The sequence below is a fragment of the Engystomops pustulosus genome, chromosome 3 (assembly GCF_040894005.1).
Source record: "Engystomops pustulosus chromosome 3, aEngPut4.maternal, whole genome shotgun sequence".
Taxonomy (NCBI): Eukaryota; Metazoa; Chordata; class Amphibia; order Anura; family Leptodactylidae; genus Engystomops; species Engystomops pustulosus.
In genome coordinates this window covers 176,813,811-176,835,443 of record NC_092413.1, presented here as the reverse complement: position 1 = coordinate 176,835,443, position 21,633 = coordinate 176,813,811, and the positions used below count along the sequence as shown (strand labels likewise).

At 41.8% G+C, this 21,633-nt stretch overlaps 1 protein-coding gene across 1 annotated transcript; it reads left to right on the top strand.

Annotated features, from left to right (window-relative positions):
• Positions 1–4,426: 4,426 nt before the first annotated feature.
• Positions 4,427–21,432, top strand: LOC140122887 (phospholipid scramblase 1-like). Its single transcript, XM_072144129.1, has 6 exons — positions 4,427–4,557; positions 13,547–13,589; positions 16,860–17,080; positions 18,935–19,096; positions 20,670–20,831; positions 21,397–21,432. The coding sequence occupies exons 1-6, from the start codon at positions 4,501–4,503 to the stop codon at positions 21,430–21,432; spliced, it is 681 nt and encodes a 226-aa protein (XP_072000230.1). The 5' UTR covers positions 4,427–4,500.
• The last annotated feature ends 201 nt before the right edge of the window (positions 21,433–21,633 follow it).

The following is a 21,633-nucleotide window of genomic DNA, read 5'->3' as shown; positions in this document are numbered from 1 at the left end:
CAAAATATTTTTTGGTCTTTGTGACAATTGGATTTTAAAACATTTGGGTTATCATAAGAATCAGGATTAACAATAAAGCTTAACTGCAGACAACTTTGATAACTGTTATATCTGTTTATTGTAGTCTAAGGCTAAAGTACAGTAAATCACCAACATCCAGAGGTCTGTTTGTAACTACTGGTTGTATGTAAGTCGGGTGTTCTTAAGTAGGGGAGCGCCTGTATTTGTAGGGTGCGAATGTAAAATTAAATACAACCAATATAATTTCATAAGAAGACACCAACCAAGATAGCTGAAAACCTTGCTATCCCTTGTAACCTGGTCAGTGCATTAGTGACACAGTAGTGATGGTAGCCTGTATTTACGGTACTCTGCTCAGACAGGAGATGGTGGGAGATAGGATATAATTGAGTCCAGATACAATGGACACATATCTGAGGATTTTTAATAATTTTTTTTGGGTGTCACTATGTTTTGGAGAGTGTCTTTTGATAGTTTCTGTATAATTCATTCCCACCTTACACCTAAAGCATTTTGTTATGATACAGTACTTAATGATGGAGAATTATTCCAAAGTCCTTACATTTCTAATAAAGTGTGTATTTGATAATTGTATAAAGGATTATTTTTAAAAAACTAAACTTATTGAAAACAGTTTAAATTTGACCTGTCACCCCTTCTAGTAAATGTGAGAATAACTTGTCACTCCTTAGTAGATAAATAAAAGCAATACTTTTTATTCAGGTGAATATGGAACGGCAATCCAAACAATAAACGCAATGTTTCAGTCTATATGTGTCAGACCTTCATCAGGCACAGATTGCAAGGTATAAGGAAGTAGAAGATGCGGTACTGTGACATCTATGGTGCTTGGAAAGAGCGAGAGGGCATGAACACCCACTGGAGCAACCTGTGCCTGATGAAGGTCTGATGTATATAGACCGAAACGCTGCATTTATTGTTTGCATTGTCGTTCCATATTCACTTGAATAAAAAGTATTGCTATGAAAAAAATGTTTCTACTAAGGAGTGCCAAGTTATGGTGTTATGATCCAGATGGCTTTGTAACCTACTTTATGGTATAATCAATGTTGAGTGTCATGTAATATCTGTAATGCCCTTTCTAGTAAAAACTTTAATTCCTCAAGAAATTGTATATACTCGAGTATAAGCTGACCCGAGTATAAGCCAAGGTACCTAATTTTAACACAAAAAACTGGGAAAACCTATTGACTCAATTATAAGCCTAGGGTGGGAAGTACATTGGTCACAGCCGCCACCCAGTATATAGCCAGCCAGTCCATATGCCCTAGTACACAGTCAGCAGCCCCCCAGTATATAGTCTCTCCCTAATCCCCAATATATAGACTGCCAGCCCCTGCCCCCCAGTATATAGCCTGCTAACCCCTGCCCCCCCAGTATATAGCCTTCCAACCCCTGCCCCCCAGTATATAACCTGCCAGTCTCTTCCAACCCCTGCCCCCCAGTATATAGCCTTTAACTAAAAAAAATTAACATTGTACTCACCTTCCCTACGCCACGCAGGTCCTCTTCTTGCTTTGGAAGCTCTGACACCTCTTCGGGTCCTCTTCGGGTCCTCTTTCGACTCCTTTTTGGGTCCCACCTGGCAGACACAATGGGGCAGATTTACTTACCCGGTCCTGTCGCGATCCAGCGGCGCGTTCTCTGCGGTGGATTCGGGTCCGCCCGGGATTCATTAAGGCAGTTCCTCCGACGTCCACCAGGTGGCGCTGCTGCGCTGATGTCCGCTGAAATGCACTCAAGTACACCGGCCTATTCCTGGTGAAGGTAAGTGCAAGCTCCGCAACACTTTTTGTTTTTTAAATGAGGCAGTTTTTCCGAATCCGTCCGTCCGATGCGCCAAAATCCGATCGCGTGCGCTAAAATCCCGGGGCAATACAGAGAAAATCGGCACAAATCGGAAATATTCGGGTAACATGTTGGGAAAGCGCGAATCGGGCCCTTAGTAAATGACCCCCAATGACTTCAGCTGGTTTCCAAAGTCATTGTTTGTGCGCCGAAGAGGAACCGAATAGGAGCCGAAGGACCCGAAGCAGCACCGGAGCTTCTGAAGCGAGAAGGAGACATGAGGAGGGTGTCGGAAAGGGGAGTACAGTGATAATTTTTTTATAGATTAGTTAGGTTTTATAGCACAAAAAGTTTAATAGTAATAATCTCCCACTAATTATCTAATTTTGACACTTTTTAGTCTCTGTAAACCGACTTCCAGAGAAAACCTCCCAACATAGAGATGTGAGTGCTGTAGCCACAGGGACTATCTGGGGATCAATAAGGTGTTATTTCTTTTATTTATTATTTCATTTATTCGTCATTTATTTATGCCAAAATTTTACATTGAATATCTAGTGTGTACAGTTAGCCAGTTATGTATTTTTTTTTACTAAGAAAGAATAGACAGACTGACACTGGATTCATAAAGTAAATGGAATAAAATTGTTTTTTTTTATCAGGTTCAAATAAAAAACCATATAAAAATGGATAAAAATATTTGGGCCACAGACAATTTACATAAGACCATATTCATCTATCAATTCTGTGATACACCTCTTGATAATATATGACATTAATGCATAGACTTTGTATGTAATCCCATGATTTATAACATTTGTATGAAAATACAGAACTTTTAAAATAATTCTATACCTTGCGGCTGCTCGCCATCTGTTGTTACTGACATGAGGATTCCTGTTACTGGCACGGATGCTTCATAAATAATGCAAAGTATAATAAATATTTTATCTGAGGGATGTCCTTTACCTTCTGTGTGAAGTGGCTTAATATATTTACAATATATTATATGTACAATATCTAAAGCATAAAAGTGTTATAATTAATATTCATTTATTTCTTTTCCTCTTAGGGCCATTTCTTATTGTGGAAATGGAGCAGAATGGTGAGCACATGACTTTTCTCATAGACTGTTTCATTCATATCTACAGCATATACAGGACTCCAATGACAATAGATATACCAATAATAAATTATTCATGGGTGGGAGAACTACTGTCCTCATAACCAGTAGATACTCTATGGGGCACATGTGTCAAACTTTTGGCTTGACTTTTTCTTTAATTTTTTTGAGACTTTTCATAGTGCTTGGTGCACCTAAAAAGTCTCCTTTCAAAGTTGGCCATTGTCTAGTCTTCTGCAGTGTTCCCTGAGTTATCACCAGTTTCCAGATGTGAAAAGTGCGACTTTTTAAAAAAGCCGGAAAAAAAATCACAAATTTTGGTGCAAATCTACTGCTGACCCTGACCAGGTATACAAATTAGAATAAAAAAAATGATGTTTTGTTTTAAAAAGTTGCAAATTCACTAAAGAACAAACACCACATGTATCGATAAGGAAAAATTGCTAAATTACATCTGACCATCAGAAAAGGCAGGGAAAGTCCAAAAAAACAGACAAAGCCAGACTTATAATACATGTGCTCCTCCCACTGTTACACAAAGATACACTATCATGCATCCCCATAGAAAGCCATGTCACAGTTGTATGATGTACACTCATTGAAATGTGATATATACTAAAGGAAATCTACCATCAAAATCAAGTATGAAAAACCAGGGACACTTGGGAGGGTAAGACAGTGTAGCAGTCTATAAAACCAGATCACAGAGGGGCTAGGGTAGCCCCTAAGGCTCATCAGCATAATTTTAAAAGTTGATTTTAGACATAAGAAGAACATGGATAACAAATATAAGAAGATTATTATTTATCATGCTTGATGAATGCTCTTTGGATCACAATATGTCTCATATGTCATATAAATATTTAAAGGGGTTTCTAGCTTTTTAATTATAAATATGTAGTGATGAATGGACCCGATGAAACCCAAATTTTCAGTTGCGTGTTTTAGGTACATTAAACAATATTAATAGCCTATCCATAGGATATATAAAAAATAGTTGTGTAGGAAGGTGACTTAATAAATATGAAGCAAAGACGCGCTGCAGGTAATGCCCCCATAGCAGGGCATGTGGTAGTACTTTTCCTTGTTCTCTTACTGGCAGCTACTAACCATATAAAGGATGTGTTAGCCATTGTTCACACCACTGTTTTTATGACAGACAAGTGGGCTGAAAGTGGGCTCAATATTAAAAAGATGCTCATAATTGATCCCTTCCCCCCACACAGGAAATGCCTGACCAGCCAATCACTGGTTAGGAGGGTTACCCCTGCGACCCTTTCTTGTCATCATAAGAGACCATGTAACAAAGAGCATTTTGGGTTGGGCTGCTTTAGAATGGCATATGCAGGGTCCCAGCATTCGGACCCTCACAGATCAGCTTTTTGTCCTCTATCCTGCGGATATGAAAAATATGCTAAGTTACTGTGTGATTAAAGTATTTCCTATATTTTATAGGTGTTGCTGGGCAGACCAATTATGGTTTTTATGGTGAAGGTTCGGCTTTTCAGAATCAACCACCACCATCAGGTGATTTCGGAAGTGCATGGATGTCAGCTCCTCCAGAACTACCCAACTGTCCACCAGGAGTAGAATATCTTAGTCAGGTGGGAAAGTTATGATTCTTATGCCTGTAGCTTTCTCTAAGTGCTATTAATATAAATTCCTCCTTAAATGGGTATTCCCACGAAGACAAGATTCTTAAATATACTGAAGATAACAAAGTGACACAAACTCTATTTCAATGTTATTAACAAAAATACAGCATTTCAGTTATATAATTCTATCGGTCCTGGTGTACACAATTTTGGTTGCTCCTGGAACCGACCCTGTAACTTCTGAGTTTAGGGTCGGCAGACATCTTGCTCTTCTGTCTGCACTGAGCTGCTACCTGCCTCCAGCCCCCACCCTTGCAGATGGACAATCTATTCATATAAAATACTGCATGTTATTACTTGACATTGTGCCCATACAATATCAGCACTGCCAAGCACATATTCATGTAAGGCACAGTGTACATAAAATAGTTCTAGCAAAAGTTGTAGTAAATATAAATTCACTGTAATAATAGATGAGTAGACTGTTGTGACTCTCTTGTTTGTACTATTTTCAGTAAAGAGGTGGAAGAAATTTCTAAAAAACTGTTTAAAAAGTACTGTTTATTTTGTTAAACAAAACGTACTAGTATAGGTACTAGTATAAAACACACAGTAATACAAACATGTGGGGCAATTTATCATGGCTTCTATGCCAGTTTTCTGGTGTAGAAGCAGTGGAATGATCACAAATTCTTGGGCAGTACAAGAATTTGCAATTAAAATTGTGAATATGCCACCTCCATGACATGTGGGTGTGGAAGGGGTGTGAAGGGACGCAGCAACTCCGTGCGTAAAAACTTTTGTTAGCTGGTTTTGCAAAAGAACGCAAGCACGGGACGTGCTTGCGTTCTTTTGCAAAACCAGCTAACAAAAGTTTTTACGCCAAACTACACCATGTCCGACTTTGCATAATTTTGCTCGCTCCCCGCATTGCCCACCAGATACATCTAGAGGCCGAAGCACCTTGGCCACTATCATAAATCTTCAACATGTACAGCACCATACATAACGGGTGTCAGCTGCATATCAAGAATGACCGTGGCATTTAAGGGGCTTCTCATGTGGATCCGACACCCCCCTCCCCCGCAGCACTTACCTAATGCGCATCAAGCTCAGTGGATTACATAACACAGTGTTATACATTTGTATTGCACTGTGTAAGCTCTATCAGAAGATCACTTGTCAGGCAACATGTCAGGAAAAATAAAAAAATGTTATAACAATAAATTGAGTTGTTTTTTTTTAAATAAAATTAAATAATAAAAAAGTGAAAGTCTCCCAGACACCACAATTCCCTATATACAACTAATAAAAACACTTTTGTGTTGCTGCATCCGTAACAATATGTACAATAAATCATCTTCATAATTGGACCTGCTCGGTGAAAGCTGTTAAAAAAAATTGCTTTACAAACAATGCTCTAAAAAGTGATCATAAAAAGTTACAAGCAGAAAAATGGTATCACTGAAAAGAACAACTTGTCACACTAAATATAAGCCCACAAACAGCTCTGTCAAAGTTAAGCCACTGCAAAAATTGGCGATACTAAAACAAATGCAATTTTTTCTGTTTTAGTTTTTGTTCAGTAAAATATATATACCTTATATACTCGAGTATAAGCCTAGTTTTTCAGCACAAAAATATGTGCTGAAAACCCGAACTCGGCTTATACTCGAGTAAACAAAATATAGGTTTTACCAGGTTTTTGTGGTAAAATTAGGGGCCTCGGCTTATACTTGGGTCGGCTTATACTCGAGTATATACGGTATACAGGCGGTCCCCTACTTAAGAACACTCGACTTACATCCGACCCCTAGTTACAAACGGACCACTGGGTATTGGTAATTTATTGTACTTTAGTCCTAGACTACAACAATCAACTGGTTTGCAGCCTGGTTTGCAGCCAGATCTTGTTGCAGTGAGCTCTGCAGATTTTTGAGGCAGATAACCTTTAAAAAAAGCATCATAAAAGCGAGTGTGTGAGCTTGGCGGCGAGTGTGCATTGATCCCAAGTGTGTGAAGTGTCTTAAGTGTGACTTAGGTTTAAGGGACATAAGTTTGAGGGGCTTTAGCAGGTAACTGCTGTATTTTGTGTTACTTCGACTGTAAATTCTCCTTTCCGTGCATATTTCTATTGTAATCCCCATTAGAACAATGGACTCCATAAGTGGCATTGCTACACAGTGCACATCCTGAGCCATGTATGCTTTCCTTGAACAGCCGTTCGAGGGGGAATACTGCTGTGTGGGGTGTGTGAAAATTGCTCATCTGAAAGCCCAGATTCTGGATCTAAATGAGCAAGTTTCAAGGCTGCGGGCAATTGATAATATGGAACGAAGTTTGCTGCTCCTGGAGCACAAACTCTCTGGGGAAGATGGGTGTGGGGAGGGAAGTATGGAGGTGCAGAGTGAGGGGGCAGCTAGTTGGGTAACATGTAGAAGGCGGGGTAGAGGGAAGAGTTGTAGGGAGTCTAGTCCTGATCTGGTGCACCCCAATAAGTTTGCCAGGCTGGCGGATGAGGGGGATATCAGCTCTGGGGTAGCAATGCTGCAGCAAGACGTGGCCGCTAGCAACCAGGGGAATGTCTGCTCCAGTAAGAAGGGTAATGGGAGCACAGGCAAGGTCAGACAGGTGCTGGTAGTGGGAGATTCGATTATTAGGGGAACACACAGGGCAATCTGTCACAAAGACCGTGCATACCGAACAGTGTGTTGTTTGCCGGGTGCTCGGGTTCGGCATATTGCGGATCGGGTTGACGGATTACTGGGAGGGGCTGGTGAGGAACCAGCGGTCATGGTCCACATTGGCACCAATGACAAAGTAAGAGGTAGGTGGAAGGTCCTTAAAAATGATTTCAGAGATTTAGGCCATAAGCTCAGGGAAAGGACCTCAAAGGTAATTTTCTCCGAAATACTGCCTGTACCACGTGCCACACCAGAAAGGCAGCGGAAGATCAAGGAGGTAAATAAGTGGCTCAAAAGTTGGTGTAGGAAGGTGGGTTTTGGGTTCATGGAGAACTGGACTGACTTTTCTGTCGGCTACAGGCTCTACAGTAGGGATGGGCTGCACCTCAATGGGGAGGGGGACGCTGTTTTAGGGGAAAAAATGGCTAGAAGGTTGGAGGAGTGTTTAAACTAGAGACCTGGGGGGAGGGCAACTACACTTGTGCAGGGCAAATAGGCAGTGTACATAGAGAGCTGGGAAGAGTCATAGTCCATGGGGGAGGAAGGGGGGCTGGAATGAGATTGGGGAATAAGGACAAAAGGAATGCGGACAGGGAAAACCATATAAAGTGTATGTACACAAAGGCCAGAAGCCTCACAAACAAAATGGAGGAACTGGAACTCTTGATGTTGGAGCGGAAATATGATATAGTGGGTATCAGCGAGACATGGCTGGACAGTAGCTATGACTGGGCTGTTACTATAGATGGTTATAGTCTTTTTAGAAAGGATCGAATAAATGAAAAAGGTGGAGGGGTTTGTTTATATGTGAATTCTTGCCTCAAGCCCGTCCTGCGAGATGACATCAGTAACGCAAATGTGGAGTCCCTATGGGTTGAGATAAGAGGAGGGAAAAAGAATAATAAAATATTACTAGGGGTTTGTTATAAGGCTCCAAATATAATGGAGGCAGCAGAGGAAATGCTGATAAATGAAATGGATGCGGCTTCAAAGCAAGGTGAAGTACTTATCATGGGAGACTTCAATTACCGAGATATCGACGGGGGGGGGGGGGGGGGCAGAAACCTGCAGGTCCTTCAAAGGCAGCAGGTTCTTGTCAACAACAAAAGACAATTACCTGTCGCAACTAGTCCTGGAGCCAACAAGAGGGGGGGCACTGCTGGACCTTATCCTGACCAACAGACCTGATAGGGTATCAAAACTACAGGTTGGGGGGAACCTGGGTAATAGTGATCATAATATCATTGATTTTGTATTACGCTTTACTAAGAGCGTTAGTGAAGGGGCAACCAACACTCTAAACTTCAGGAGGGCAAATTTTCAGCAACTAAGGGAAGACCTTAAAGGCATAGACTGCGATAATGTTCTCAAAGACAAAAAACCCCCCCAAAAATGGGACTTTTTCTCATATATTCTGAAAAAATCCTGTGAGAAACACATACTTTATGGGAAAAAGCATAAAAGGAACAAGAAAAACCCTATGTGGCTAACTAGTCTTGTAAGGAAAGCAATAAGCGAGAAAGATAAGGCATTTAAGGTGCTAAAACGTGAAGGTAGCGATGAGGCATTACAGGATTATAGAGAGAAATCCTGTAAAAAGCAGATAAAGGCCGCAAAAATAGAGACTGAGAGAAATATTGCCAGGGAAAGCAAAAATAATCCCAAATTATTTTTCAAGTACATAAATGATAAGAAACTAAAAACAGAGAGTGTGGGTCCCCTTAGAAATAACATGGGGGTCATGGTGGAAGGAGATGAGGAAAGGGCCAATCTACTGAATGTCGCCTTCTCAACTGTCTTTACCCAGGAAAATCCCCTGGTGGGAGACACAATGAGGAATAATGTTAATTCTTTTTATAATGTCAACAGTTTAACCCAGGAAGAGGTACGGCGCCGCCTCGCAACCACTAAGATAGATAAATCACCTGGGCCAGATGGCATACACCCCCGGGTTCTGCATGAATTATGTACGGTGATAGACAAACCGTTATTTTTAATATTTGAGGACTGGTTATGTTCCACAGGAATGGCGCATAGCAAATGTGGTACCAATATTCAAAAAAGGATCAAATAGCGATCCTGGAAACTACAGACCCGTCAGTCTAACTGCTGTGGTGGGGAAAATATTTGAGGGGTTTATTAGAGATGCTATCCTGGAGTATCTCACTGAGCACTTATAACCCAGCGTCAGCATGGGTTTATGAGAAATCGGTCCTGTCAGACTAATCTGATTGGTTTCTACGAGGAGGTAAGTTCAAGACTGGATCTGGGGGACGCTGTAGATGTTGTATATTTGGACTTTTCAAAGGCATTTGACACCGTGCCACATAAAAGGTTGGTATATAAAATGAGACTTCTGGGAATAGGAGAAAATCTGTGTATTTGGGTAAGTAATTGGCTTAGTGATAGAAAACAGAGGGTGGTCATTAATGGCACATTCTCATATTGGGTTGATGTTACCAGTGGAGTGCCACAGGGGTCAGTATTGGGGCCACTTCTTTTTAATATTTTTATTAATGACCTTGTAGTGGGTTTACACAGTCAAGTTTCAATATTTGCAGATGATACTAAGCTGTGTAAAGTATTAAATACTGAGGTAGATAGTTTAGCATTACAGAGGGATTTGTGGAAGCTTGAGGGATGGGCAGAGAAATGGTTGATGAGGTTTAATGTAGGTAAAAGTTATGCACTTGGGCCATGGAAACAAAAAGTATAATTATGTTCTAAACGGTCAATTACTTAGTAAAATTGAAGCTGAAAAGGACTTGGGGGTATTGGTGGATGGTAAACTTAATTTTAGTGACCAGAGCCAGGCGACTGCTGCTAAAGCAAATAAAATAATGGGATGTATCAAGAGAGGAATAGATTCTCATGATAAAGACATAGTTCTGCCCTTATACAAATCCCTGGTCAGACCACACATGGAATATTGTGTACAGTTTTGGGTACCAGTTTATAAAAAGGATATAGTAGAGCTGGAACGGGTGCAGAGGAGAGCAACCAGGATTATTAGGGGAATGGGGGGACTAGAATACAATGACAGATTACAAAATTTGGGATTATTCAGTTTAGAAAAAAGACGACTGAGGGGAGACCTCATTACAATGTACAAATACCTGAACGGACAGTACAAGGATCTCTCCAAAGATCTTTTTATACCTAGGCCTGTGACCAGGACAAGGGGGCATCCTCTACGCCTAGAGGAGAGGCGATTCTACCATCAACATAGACAAAGGTTCTTTACTGTAAGAGCAGTGAGACTATGGAACTCTCTGCCGCAGGAGGTTGTTATGGACTCTATGTACATGTTCAAGAGAGGCCTGGATGACTTTCTGGGGACAAAAAATATCACGGGTTATGGGGATAAAACATTGATTTAATTCTTAAAGGTTGGACTTGATGGACTTGCGTCTCCTTCCAGCCTTATATATTATGATACTATGAACTATAACAGTTATCACAGGTGTCTGTAATGAAGCTTTATTGTTAATCTTGATTATTATGACAACCCAACATTTTTAAAATCCAATTGTCACAGAGACCAAAAAAGTTCTGTGACAATGATAAAATATACAGTTCCGACTTACATACAAATTCAACTTAAGAACAACTTAAGACCCTATCTTGTATGTAACCCGGGGACTGCCTGTAATATATTATTTTTATGCTACAGTTAACGCCCCCCAAAAAGGCCAAAATTCCGAAACAAGAATTGCTGATTTTATATTCTCTATACATTAAAGAATTAATAAAATCACATCAAAAAGCTATAGGCCCACTTAAATGAAGTTTTTTTTAAAGTGCACCTTAAAGCCCTTATTTGTCCAGATTTAAAAAAAAATAAAGATTCTATAGCCTATTAACCCCTTCCTGCGCCGTAATAGAACTGTGTGGCGGGAAGTGACTTGCCAACACTGTTCAGACACAGTGATCTGAGCAAGATGGTGGATGTTCCTGACGGACATCCATTTTGCCCTGTGGGCCAGAAGGGTTTTGTCACCCCCCAGTTCATGATTGCTGCTATTGGCTACTCAATGCAGATCGACCAATAGCAGCACTTTTACTTATAACATCATTAATACCGATCAACATCTCTGTGGAAAGTAAAAGTTAAGTTAAAGCAGGCATATGGAAATGTTAGTTATTATCAAGTTATTTTGGTGATATGACTAACTTTACAAAAAAGTTGAAAATTTTTAATTTGGTGTAACATCCCCTAGAGGAAGCGAGTGCGACCACCATTCTTTTTGATTGCCTTATGATGAAAAAATCAAGATTGGAACAGTTGTTTTACAACATTGGTGTCATTGCTTATGGTTAATGGTAACTCAGTCCTATATACTTGAATGGGTATTTATGGTGTAGATGATATTAGGATTATATACGGTAGAAGTAGGTATTCCTATTGGTATTAATTATATGAAAGAAACATTATCTGCAACCTCAGATGATCAACAACACGTAACAGATTCCACAGTGTAATTAATTTTTACCAAAAATAAAGCCACCCCCTCCCTCCCCCATGGCAATAACTTGTGGAATCACCTTTAACAGTAATTACTTGAAGTTATAGTTTTCTATGTAATGTCATTGTCTATCCAATTTTTACTTTAAGGGGTATTCACACCGGCAAATTAATGTTACAGTTTTTATGATGAAAAATAATACATTTTTTTAATATACTTTCTGTATCAATTCCTCGCTGTTTTCTAGATCTCTGCTTGCTGTCACTCTGTAGAAAGCTTCTATGTTTACTTCCAGTGGACAGAAATCTGACCATGGTCACACAGGTGCACGGCTCATTAATATCATAGAGAAGTGGAATGTGGGTTATAACGAGCAGTGCACCTGTGCCACCATGGTCAGATTTCTGTCCACTGGAAGTGACATAGAAGCTTTCTATAGGAGGACAGCAAGCAGAGATCTAGAAAACTGTGAGGAATTGATACAGAACGTATATTGGAAATTTGTATAACTTTTCATTATTCAACAATTACTTGTTGAAATGGGAATATCCCTTAAATAATAATAAATATTTCTAAAGCACCATCATATTCCGCAGTTCTTTACAGGTCATGGGATACCACATACAAACATACTAAGACATTACCGAGTAATAACATGGTCATATGCAACACATTTTCTGCACTCGGACACAGACATGGTGGTCTCATCCATCCCGTTCTTCTTCCTTGTAGTCTCCTCATTGATGACAATTCTTCTCCATCAGGTAGAGAACATCATGGAAACTTCCCCCAGCCATGACTTATCACTGCAGAATTTGCCACCTTGGTGGCTTCTAGATAACATCTACAAACTTAGGCTACATTCGCACACATGTATGGGAGACGTATATACGGCCGACGTATATACGGCCGATATACGTCCCCCATACACTCCTATGGGCTCACGGCCCTGTACGGGAGCGGTACGGTGCAGCACACATGTGGCACCGTACCGGTCCGTAGCACGGGAAAAGATAGGACATGTCCTATCTTTTCCCGTATTACGGCGCCGTGCGCTGTATCTCCCTATGGAGAGGGGCGGGGGTGAGCAGCGCTCATCCCCTGCTCCTCTCCGCAGGGCCGATGTATGCCCGCCGTACTACGGTACGGCGGGCATACATCGTGTGAATGTAGCCTTAGTCCCTAAAAAAATCACAGCTATTGACGGCCAGGACAAAGCCCCAGGGTGGAAGGCGCGGGTGGTGCCCTAGTCAATCACCTCGCCTACCCTTTGTCCTGTCCCTGGCAGTAGCTGAGTAACACAATCCTCTATATTGATGTCAGGAGCTCAGCACAGGACCTCCAGCATGTACCATGTTCACCTTTTTACCAAACCTCTATAGGCCCCTCTTTCTCCAGGCTGCGTCTCGAAGTCCCCTTTTCCTGTAGCCCGCACCTCCAGATCCCACTTACTCTCCATCATATACCTCCATATCCACAACTTTCTCTAGCCTGCCAAATATTTTTCTCTTTTAAATAGATTCTCCTCTCCTTTTCTTCAGCTACATGTAGAGGTACTTTCCTGCTATACCTAAACGTACTCCTATGATGCTGATGATCATTTGGTCCTGAGATCAGTGCAGACAGATCCCCTGGATTTACATGTAAATGCAATTTGTTTTTGTAAATGCATATTGGTTTTATTGTGAAGGCGTCCTCCCCAGGCATGAGAAGCAGGCCCCAACCTATTCCTTGTCCCGACCCCATGTAGCTAATATATATTCATTGTACTATGCTGTAAAACCTTGTTATAATAAGTCATAACATTTTCTTTTTACAAGATTTTTATCTTTATCTTACTTTTTACAGATTGATCAACTTATAATTCATCAACAGACAGAACTACTGGAAGGTATTTGATAACATATTATATATGTCCACCTTATCCTAGTCCACCTAGTGTTGTATAACCATTAAATATAGTGGAAGGGTGTCTTGTTGTAACTGATCTCAGAAGAGCCACACAGTATGGCATGAAACAGGCCTGGCAGTAGTAGGAGTAGGAGTGCAGGAGACACACACAAAATCAGTATGAGCAATCAGTCTAAATCAGGGAAAAGCAACCTAAAAGGTAACTAGCATAATAGAGGCAACACGCAAAAACAGAGATTGAGTTAAAACAAGAGAATCAGTCAACCTCTTAATTTTGCAGCCAACAGGAGCAGTTTGGTTCTTGGTACCTACAATCAAAGAATAGACACTGGGCAGTCTTAAGGACAGATGTGTAGGATGAGGGCGTATTACACAAATAATGTTCCTTTAAGGTGCTACTTGAAGCCATCACACTGCATCCAACTCTATATACACGACTAGTACTTTTTCCATGTACTTGTTTGCTAATATTGCTTCACCCATGCAGATTTTTAGGAGAACAGGAGGCCACAATATGAGTGAGGATGGAGGACAGAGGGACACAATATGTGTGAGATAGAGGACAGATGGCCACAATATGAGAGAGATAGATGGCAGGAGATGACAATATGAGGGGATGGAGGACAGAGGGACACAATATCAGGGAGATAGATGACAGGAGGCCAGGTAGGACAAGAAGCCACATTATGAGGAGGATGGAGGACAGGGAGCACAATGGGAAGAAGAGAAAGAGATGGGTCACATTGTTGGAGAGAGGGACTATAATGTACGGACATTAAGGAGAGGGGGGTCACAATGAGGGGGAGAGTAGAGGGGGTAGAAGTTCAGAAAGTTAGGGCATAATAAGTTTGAGGAGATAAATAAAAGGTAGAATAAAATAAGGGGGGGCATTATATTTTGCAGAGTTGCATTAAGGGAACACATATGGGTCTGTGGCAGGGTTAAATACAGGAAGGGGGACCATTAGGGACGATAGTATAATATGGGGGTGGTGCCATGGGCATGGTTTAAAGTAAAGGGAAGAGGCTTTTTATCTCTTTCCCTAGCCCAAAATTTGAGAAGTATGCATGTATTTTGTTGATTATAATTCACAGTTCTGTCACATTCGATCCCCGTTTATCTCACTTGGTGGAGCTATTTTCCCTTTGAAAGAAATGTTACAACAGGTTTGTGACATCTAAATCACATAGACAAACAATGTAGCAATGTTCTGTTAGTACTTTTAGTAGACCCAGTATATCTTCATGAATATTTACCGTATAGTTAGCTCGGATAATGATCTTTATTTATATAGCATCATCATATTCTGCAGCGCTTTACAAATCATATAGGACATATACAAATATAATATTACTTTACAGTAATGTACAAACAGTCATATGGAACAATAGGAGTGAGGGCCCTGCTCACAAGAGCTTACAGTCTATGAGATAGGGTTTTTTTTATAACCCTTCCACAAGGAAGAATGTTAATCAAGCTTATTTGTGCCTGGAAGACCAAGCCCTATTTTTCAAAAATGGTCACTTTATCTGGTAATACCTCTAGTAGGCTTTAACTTACCAAGGTGTTTTTGTGACAGTTTTTTTGTGACACGTGCTTCAAGTAAGTGGGAGATTTTTAAAATCACCCCATTATTCTATTAACTTCACCCGTCAAGTTATTCAAAACAGCTTGTAAGAATGTATATGTATACTATATGTATATGTATACAGTGTCAGGCTTCAGGGGTAGTGGACCCACTGGACCACCACTGACGATGGCGTAAGCAGACAACTGGGACCGGAATCTAAGTGGTACCCGGTTTTCACCAGAGTCCCCTCCAAAGCCAGTTTAACTTTCTGCGGCGTGGTACCACCAGGTAGTTCCACTGGTGCAACTTTGGCCGCGGTGGCATCCAAGGCGAGGTAAAGTGATGTTGAGCAGAATCGTAGTCGGGGACAGGCAGGAGGTCAGGACGAGCAGCACGGGATCAGAGTCAGGGATGTAGTAATAGGCCAAGGCAGGCAGCAGAGGAGCGTAGTCAGGAACGGAACTGGAACTAAGCTGATGTCCTAAATAATGTCCATTGTTAAAAAGTATTCTAAGTTCGCAAGTAAGCTCCGGTCTCCTGATGTCCCTGGTGACCGGGCCTCCTGATGTATCCGGTGACCCGGCCTCCTGATCTATCTGGTGACCCGGCCTCCTCATCCATCTGGTGACCCGGCCTCCTTCTCTATCTGGTGACCCAGCCTCCTGATCTATCTGGTGACCCGGCCTTCTGATGTATCCGGTGAACCGGCCTCCTGATCTATCTGGTGACCCGGCCTCCTTCTCTATCTGGTGACCCAGCCTCCTGATCTATCTGGTGACCCGGCCTCCTGATGCATCTGGTGACCCGGCCTCCTGATGCATCTGGTGACCCAGCCTCCTGATCTATCTGGTGACCCGGCCTCCTGATCTATCTGGTGACCCGGCCTCCTGATCTATCTGGTGACCCGGCCTCCTGATCTATCTGGTGACCCAGCCTCCTGATCTATCTGGTGACCCGGCCTCCTGATCTATCTGGTGACCCGGCCTCCTGATCTATCTGGTGACCCGGCCTCCTGATCTATCTGGTGACCCGGCCTCCTGATCTATCTGGTGACCCGGCCTTCTGATCTATCTGGTGACCCGGCCTTCTGATCTATCTGGTGACCCGGCCTCCTGATCTATCTGGTGACCCAGCCTCCTGATCTATCTGGTGACCCGGCCTCCTGATCTATCTGGTGACCCGGCCTCCTTATCTATCTGGTGACCCGGCCTCCTGATCTATCTGGTGACCCGGCCTCCTGATCTATCCGGTGACCCGGCCTCCTGATCTATCCGGTGACCCGGCCTTCTGATGTATCCGGTGACCCGGCCTCCTGATGTATCCGGTGACCCGGCCTCCTGATCTATCTGGTGACCCGGCCTCCTGATCTATCTGGTGACCTGGCCTCCTGATCTATCTGGTGGCCATAATGCCCTAAAATTGAGCCATAACCTGCAAACTTTAAGTCTTGAAAGGAATTCTGTGGACCATCCCACTCTACAGCCAACTGCACCCACCTTAATTGCAATTACTGGCAGTTTACTTGTAATTGTGATTATTTCAGAACTCGTATCCGATAAATCTGGATCCCCATAAATCTCCCCCATAGAGTCTGTCCAATATTTTTTTCTAAGAACTTCTTCTACATGATATTTTACTACCTTTTCCATGGTACTGTTGTAACATTATTTTTTGTTTTAGTCATCACAGGATATGAAACAAACAACAAATATGAAATAAAAAACAGCATGGGTCAGCGGGTCTACTTTGCGGCAGAAGAAACCAGTTGCTGCAATCGATTTTTTTGTGGAACAGCTCGATCTTTTGCTATAGTGATCAGTGATAACAGAGGCCAAGAAGTGATACGATTATTAAGACCTCTGAGATGTAGCTGCTGTCTCACTCCTTGCTGCCTGCAAAAAGTAAGTATAGGGGGGATACAAAAGTTTATACATTGTGCAGAAACTAAGCCTGTCCTTTGTTTAAATTCAACTGTGGAGCAATTGTATGGAGTTTGTATGTTCTTCTAATGTTAGCATAGGTTTCCTTCATACATACTGATGAATAAATAACTAAATAAATAACATACGTTATGGCAGGCATGGCCGCCATCATGGGAGTGGGAATGTATTCCATATTTTTAATGGCTGCGTCCTTTGAGCGACCCAAGTTCCACTGTTGTTACTTAGGAGATGGTGCCTGAGTCATAGAGAGGAGGACCCGGTTCCCCATCTGTCATTGCTCTGTAAAAGAGGAGTGTGGGATCGCGGAGGAGGCTGCAAGCGGCATGGGGTTATATATATACACTGATGGGGCATGTGTTGGGTTATGTATATACACTGAGGGGGCATGTGCTGGGGGGCCTTTTATATACATGGATGTGGCATGTGCTTGGGGGGCCATATATATACACTGAGGGGCCATGTGTTGGGGACTATGTATATACACTGAGGTGGCATGGGCTGGGGCTATGTATGTACGCTGAGGGGGCATGGGCTGGGGGGGCTATGTATATACACAGCGGGGGCATGGGTTGGGGGGCTATGCATACACACTGAGAGGGCAAGGGCTTGGGGGCTGCATATGTACACTGAAGGGGCATGGGTCGGGGGCTGCGTATATACAATGAGGAGGGGGCGTGGGCTAATGGTCCATATATATACACTAATGGGACATGTGCTAAAAGGATATGTGTATACAATGAGGGGTCGTGGGTTGGGGTCCACGTATTTACACTGATGGGACATGTGCTAGAGGGCTTTGTGTATACCATGAGGGGGCATGTGCTGGGGCTATCTATGTAGAGGTACAGGAACATCGGGTCTACTCATCTCTGTATATAATGGGAAACCATTGCTTGGGGGGACCCAAAAAAATCCAGTTAGGGGCCCCAAAATTCATAGTTGCCTGATGCCACGTACTGTAATATGGCATCTTCACAACTAGTACAAGATTCCTTTTCTGGAGTAAATACTTTGAATCGGATAAGGGCTGATAGTAAACCCCAATGGTGAACGTTAACTGGGTTGACTGTTAATCCAAAATAAACCTCACATGTTAGTGTAGATGAGCTTTGTTGAATACAGGTAACTTTAGCATTTAGCTGATGCTGAGTTTCGGCTTCAAGGGAAAGAACTATCCATGTTATAAGGAATAAAATGTTAGATATTAGACTTGGAACTAGTTACTAGAGGGGTTGATATTTCTCCATTTCTTCTACAGTGGAGATTTTCTAAAATTGCAAGTTTATGATTTCTGGCCCAGAAGGTGCTTTCATCCCTTCTGGGGCGGGTAAAAGACAATTATCCCTGTCCAGATTATATTGGACTTCTGACTCGCATCAGAAAGCACTACCTGCATACCAGCACAGAGTAGCAGACCGGCTGTAAGACACAGTATGGCTCCTGCATGCATCTGCCCTGAAAGCCCCCCGCGGGCTAGGCCTTACAGTTTTGTGGGGAAGTTTGAGTAGATTGTTTTGAGGTTGTTTTATGCCAGGAAGGTGCATCCTTTGAAATAGAAGCCGAATTAGTCCCCTTCTCTTGGTTAATGTGACACATATTTTTTTTTTGTTTTTCTCTACCTTTTTACCTGTTTTGTTGGTGTTGGTTAAAAAAAGTCAAAATCACACATTATACAACTAGTCATATTAGGATGTTAAAATATGTGCCTTTTAAAAATCATCGACTATCAGGTTTTAGAGTTCTTTAGTTTTTACCTCTTAATCATCTCTTTATTTAAAAACTTTCATACAAGTTGATATTTTTTTCACATAGCTTGAAGTTCAGGCTCCTCCAGGTATACCGGTTGGTTATGTTGTCCAGAATTGGCATCCTTTTCTACCAAAGTTTACAATAAAAAATGAGAGATATGAAAATGTTTTAAGGATCACCGGACCCTTTCTACCTTTTTGTGGCTGCGGAGATGTCAACTTTTTGGTAAATAATTTTAATTGTATGCTTTTTTAAAATTTTGTTTCTTAGTTGCTTCTATATGAGTACAACTTGCTTTCTAATGTTTTAATTAGAAAGCATAACTTTTTGTTATGACCACAAAAAAGAGCAGAGTGCTACACTATCATACAAGCACAACCAATGTCCACATACACCTAACTATATATACATATATGCACATGCTACAACCATCATTTATTTACATACACATACATTCACATATGCTAACACTAACATGCTCAAACACACACATCATGCAATTACAAACACATATACTAGCACATGCATATACATATGTATATACTAACATCATACCTCCCAACTGTTGGGTGAGAGAAAGAAGGGCAAAAGCCTCCCCCTTTTCTAAACCACGCCCATTGTCCCACCCACAAGCATAGCAGAATACCGACCTTGGTGGTCCCCACATAGTACATTGCGCCTTACTTTGGCCAACCACCCCCCATGGACCCGTATAATACCCCCTAATGCAACTCTGCAACATATAAAACATATAAATGTCTTTAATTTTATCTTCCCTTTACATTTGGTTTTCCACTTTTAATTATCTTCCTGAACCTACACATAATATTATCTGTACTCCTACCTCCACCTCTCCTCAAATGGCGTGGACCCTGTTGTCCATCCTCCTCCTGTGGCTCCTGTCCTCCAGCCTCCTCATCCTTTCCCCCAGCCTCCTCTTTCTGTCCCCCAGACTCCGCATGTCCTCCAGCCTCCTCCAGCATCCTGCTCCTGCCCCCAGCCTCCTCCTGTCCTGCAGTAGCCTCCAGTCTCCTCCCCTTCTGTCTCCCAGTCTCCACCCCTTCTGTCCTCCAGCCTCCTCCCCTTCTGTCCCCCAGCCTCCATTTTCTGTCCCCCAACCTCCTCTTTCTGTCCCCAACCGCCTCCTGTCCTCCAGCCTCCTCCTCCTGTCCTCTGGACTCCCTGTCCTCTATCCTTCTCCTAACCTCCAGCCTCCTCTTGTCTTCTAGTCTCCCTGTCTTTTATCCTCCTCCTGACCCCAGCCTCCTCCTGTCCTCTAGCCTCCCTGTCCTTTATCCTCCTCCTGACCCCCAGCCTCCTCCTGTCTTCTAGCCTCCCTGTCCTTTATCCTCCTTCTGACCCCCAGCCTCCTCCTGTCCTCCAGCCTCCCTGTCCTCTATCCTCTTCCTGTTCCCCAGCCTTCTCCTCCTTTCCTCCAGCCTCCCTGTCCTCTATCCTCTTCCTGTCCCCCAGCCTTCTCCTCCTTTCCTCCAGCCTCCCTGTCCTCTATCCTCTTCCTGTCCCCCAGCCTTCTCCTCCTGTAGCCTCCAGCAGCCTTCAGCCTCCTCCTATCCTCCAATTTAATTGCCACATTCAGTTAGTAGAATCTATTCTTTTTTTCTATTTTATACTAAAGGCAGCATTAAAAACTGGAGAGACTTTTTTTTCTTTGTTCTTATGTTTTCTGATGGTGAGTCTGCAATGGCTGGGGCTGCAGGTAGCCAATCATATTGCACACTTCTGTTGTACGGTAAAATTTAGTAATGTGTGATCAAACCCCTTAAACTTTTTTGCTTAGGTAACATCCATTGATGAAAGCTATGAAGTTGGTAGAATTTCCAAACAGTGGTCTGGTCTAGTAACTGAGATGTTTACAGATGCTGATATCTTTGGAGTTCAGTTTCCATTAAACCTTGATGTTAAAATGAAAGCTGTAATGCTTGGCGCATGTTTTCTTATAGTAAGTTTATTTTTATTATCATAAACTTTTACTTTTAGCCTGGTTTTAATTACAAACTGAGGTGCTCTATGGCCATTCAGTAGTATTACTTTTAAATTCAGATGGTTCTAGAATAAAGCAGAATGGAGGTTGCGTCTCTTCCACCTTCTTTCAATGTGCAGTTTCATCTTTGGAAGACCCTCATGGGTGTGCATGGCTCTCGTGTACCTGTGTATTGAGAGCAAAAACAAATCTACAAGGATTTCTTGGGTGAATAAAATTTGCTTGGAGGTTTGGGTCACCATGGGCCCCTAGAAGGATTGGGCCCCGGTCTTCTGCCCAAATTGCCCATATTACAACCCACTACAGAGTGTGATGCACAAATGTTCTGTGAACAAAATGTATTTAGCTTCGAGACAATTGAAAAAAATCTGTTTGAAGTAATTTTCTCTACCTAGAAATGTTGATTTCAGAAACAATCGTTACTTTGCTGTGTAATTGTAATTTTAAAGACCTTATTATATAATACATACATCTTAATAGATCTTTTTATTGTAATTTTATTTTCTATCTTTTTTTTTTACAGGACTTCATGTTCTTTGAACACTCAAACGAAAACTGAAACATTGAAGAATGTATCGGGAGGTGTATTTCTTGTGTTTTCATTGAAAGTCCTCTTTTTATAGAAATAAAATAAATACTTGTTTATGAGAATATGTACTTTTGGAGGTACCTATTAAAATATAGAATGTAACAGATTGGAATATTTTCTATTTATCAAAATGCTAATGTAAATAATGAATACTGTGTCAAAAATCTATAT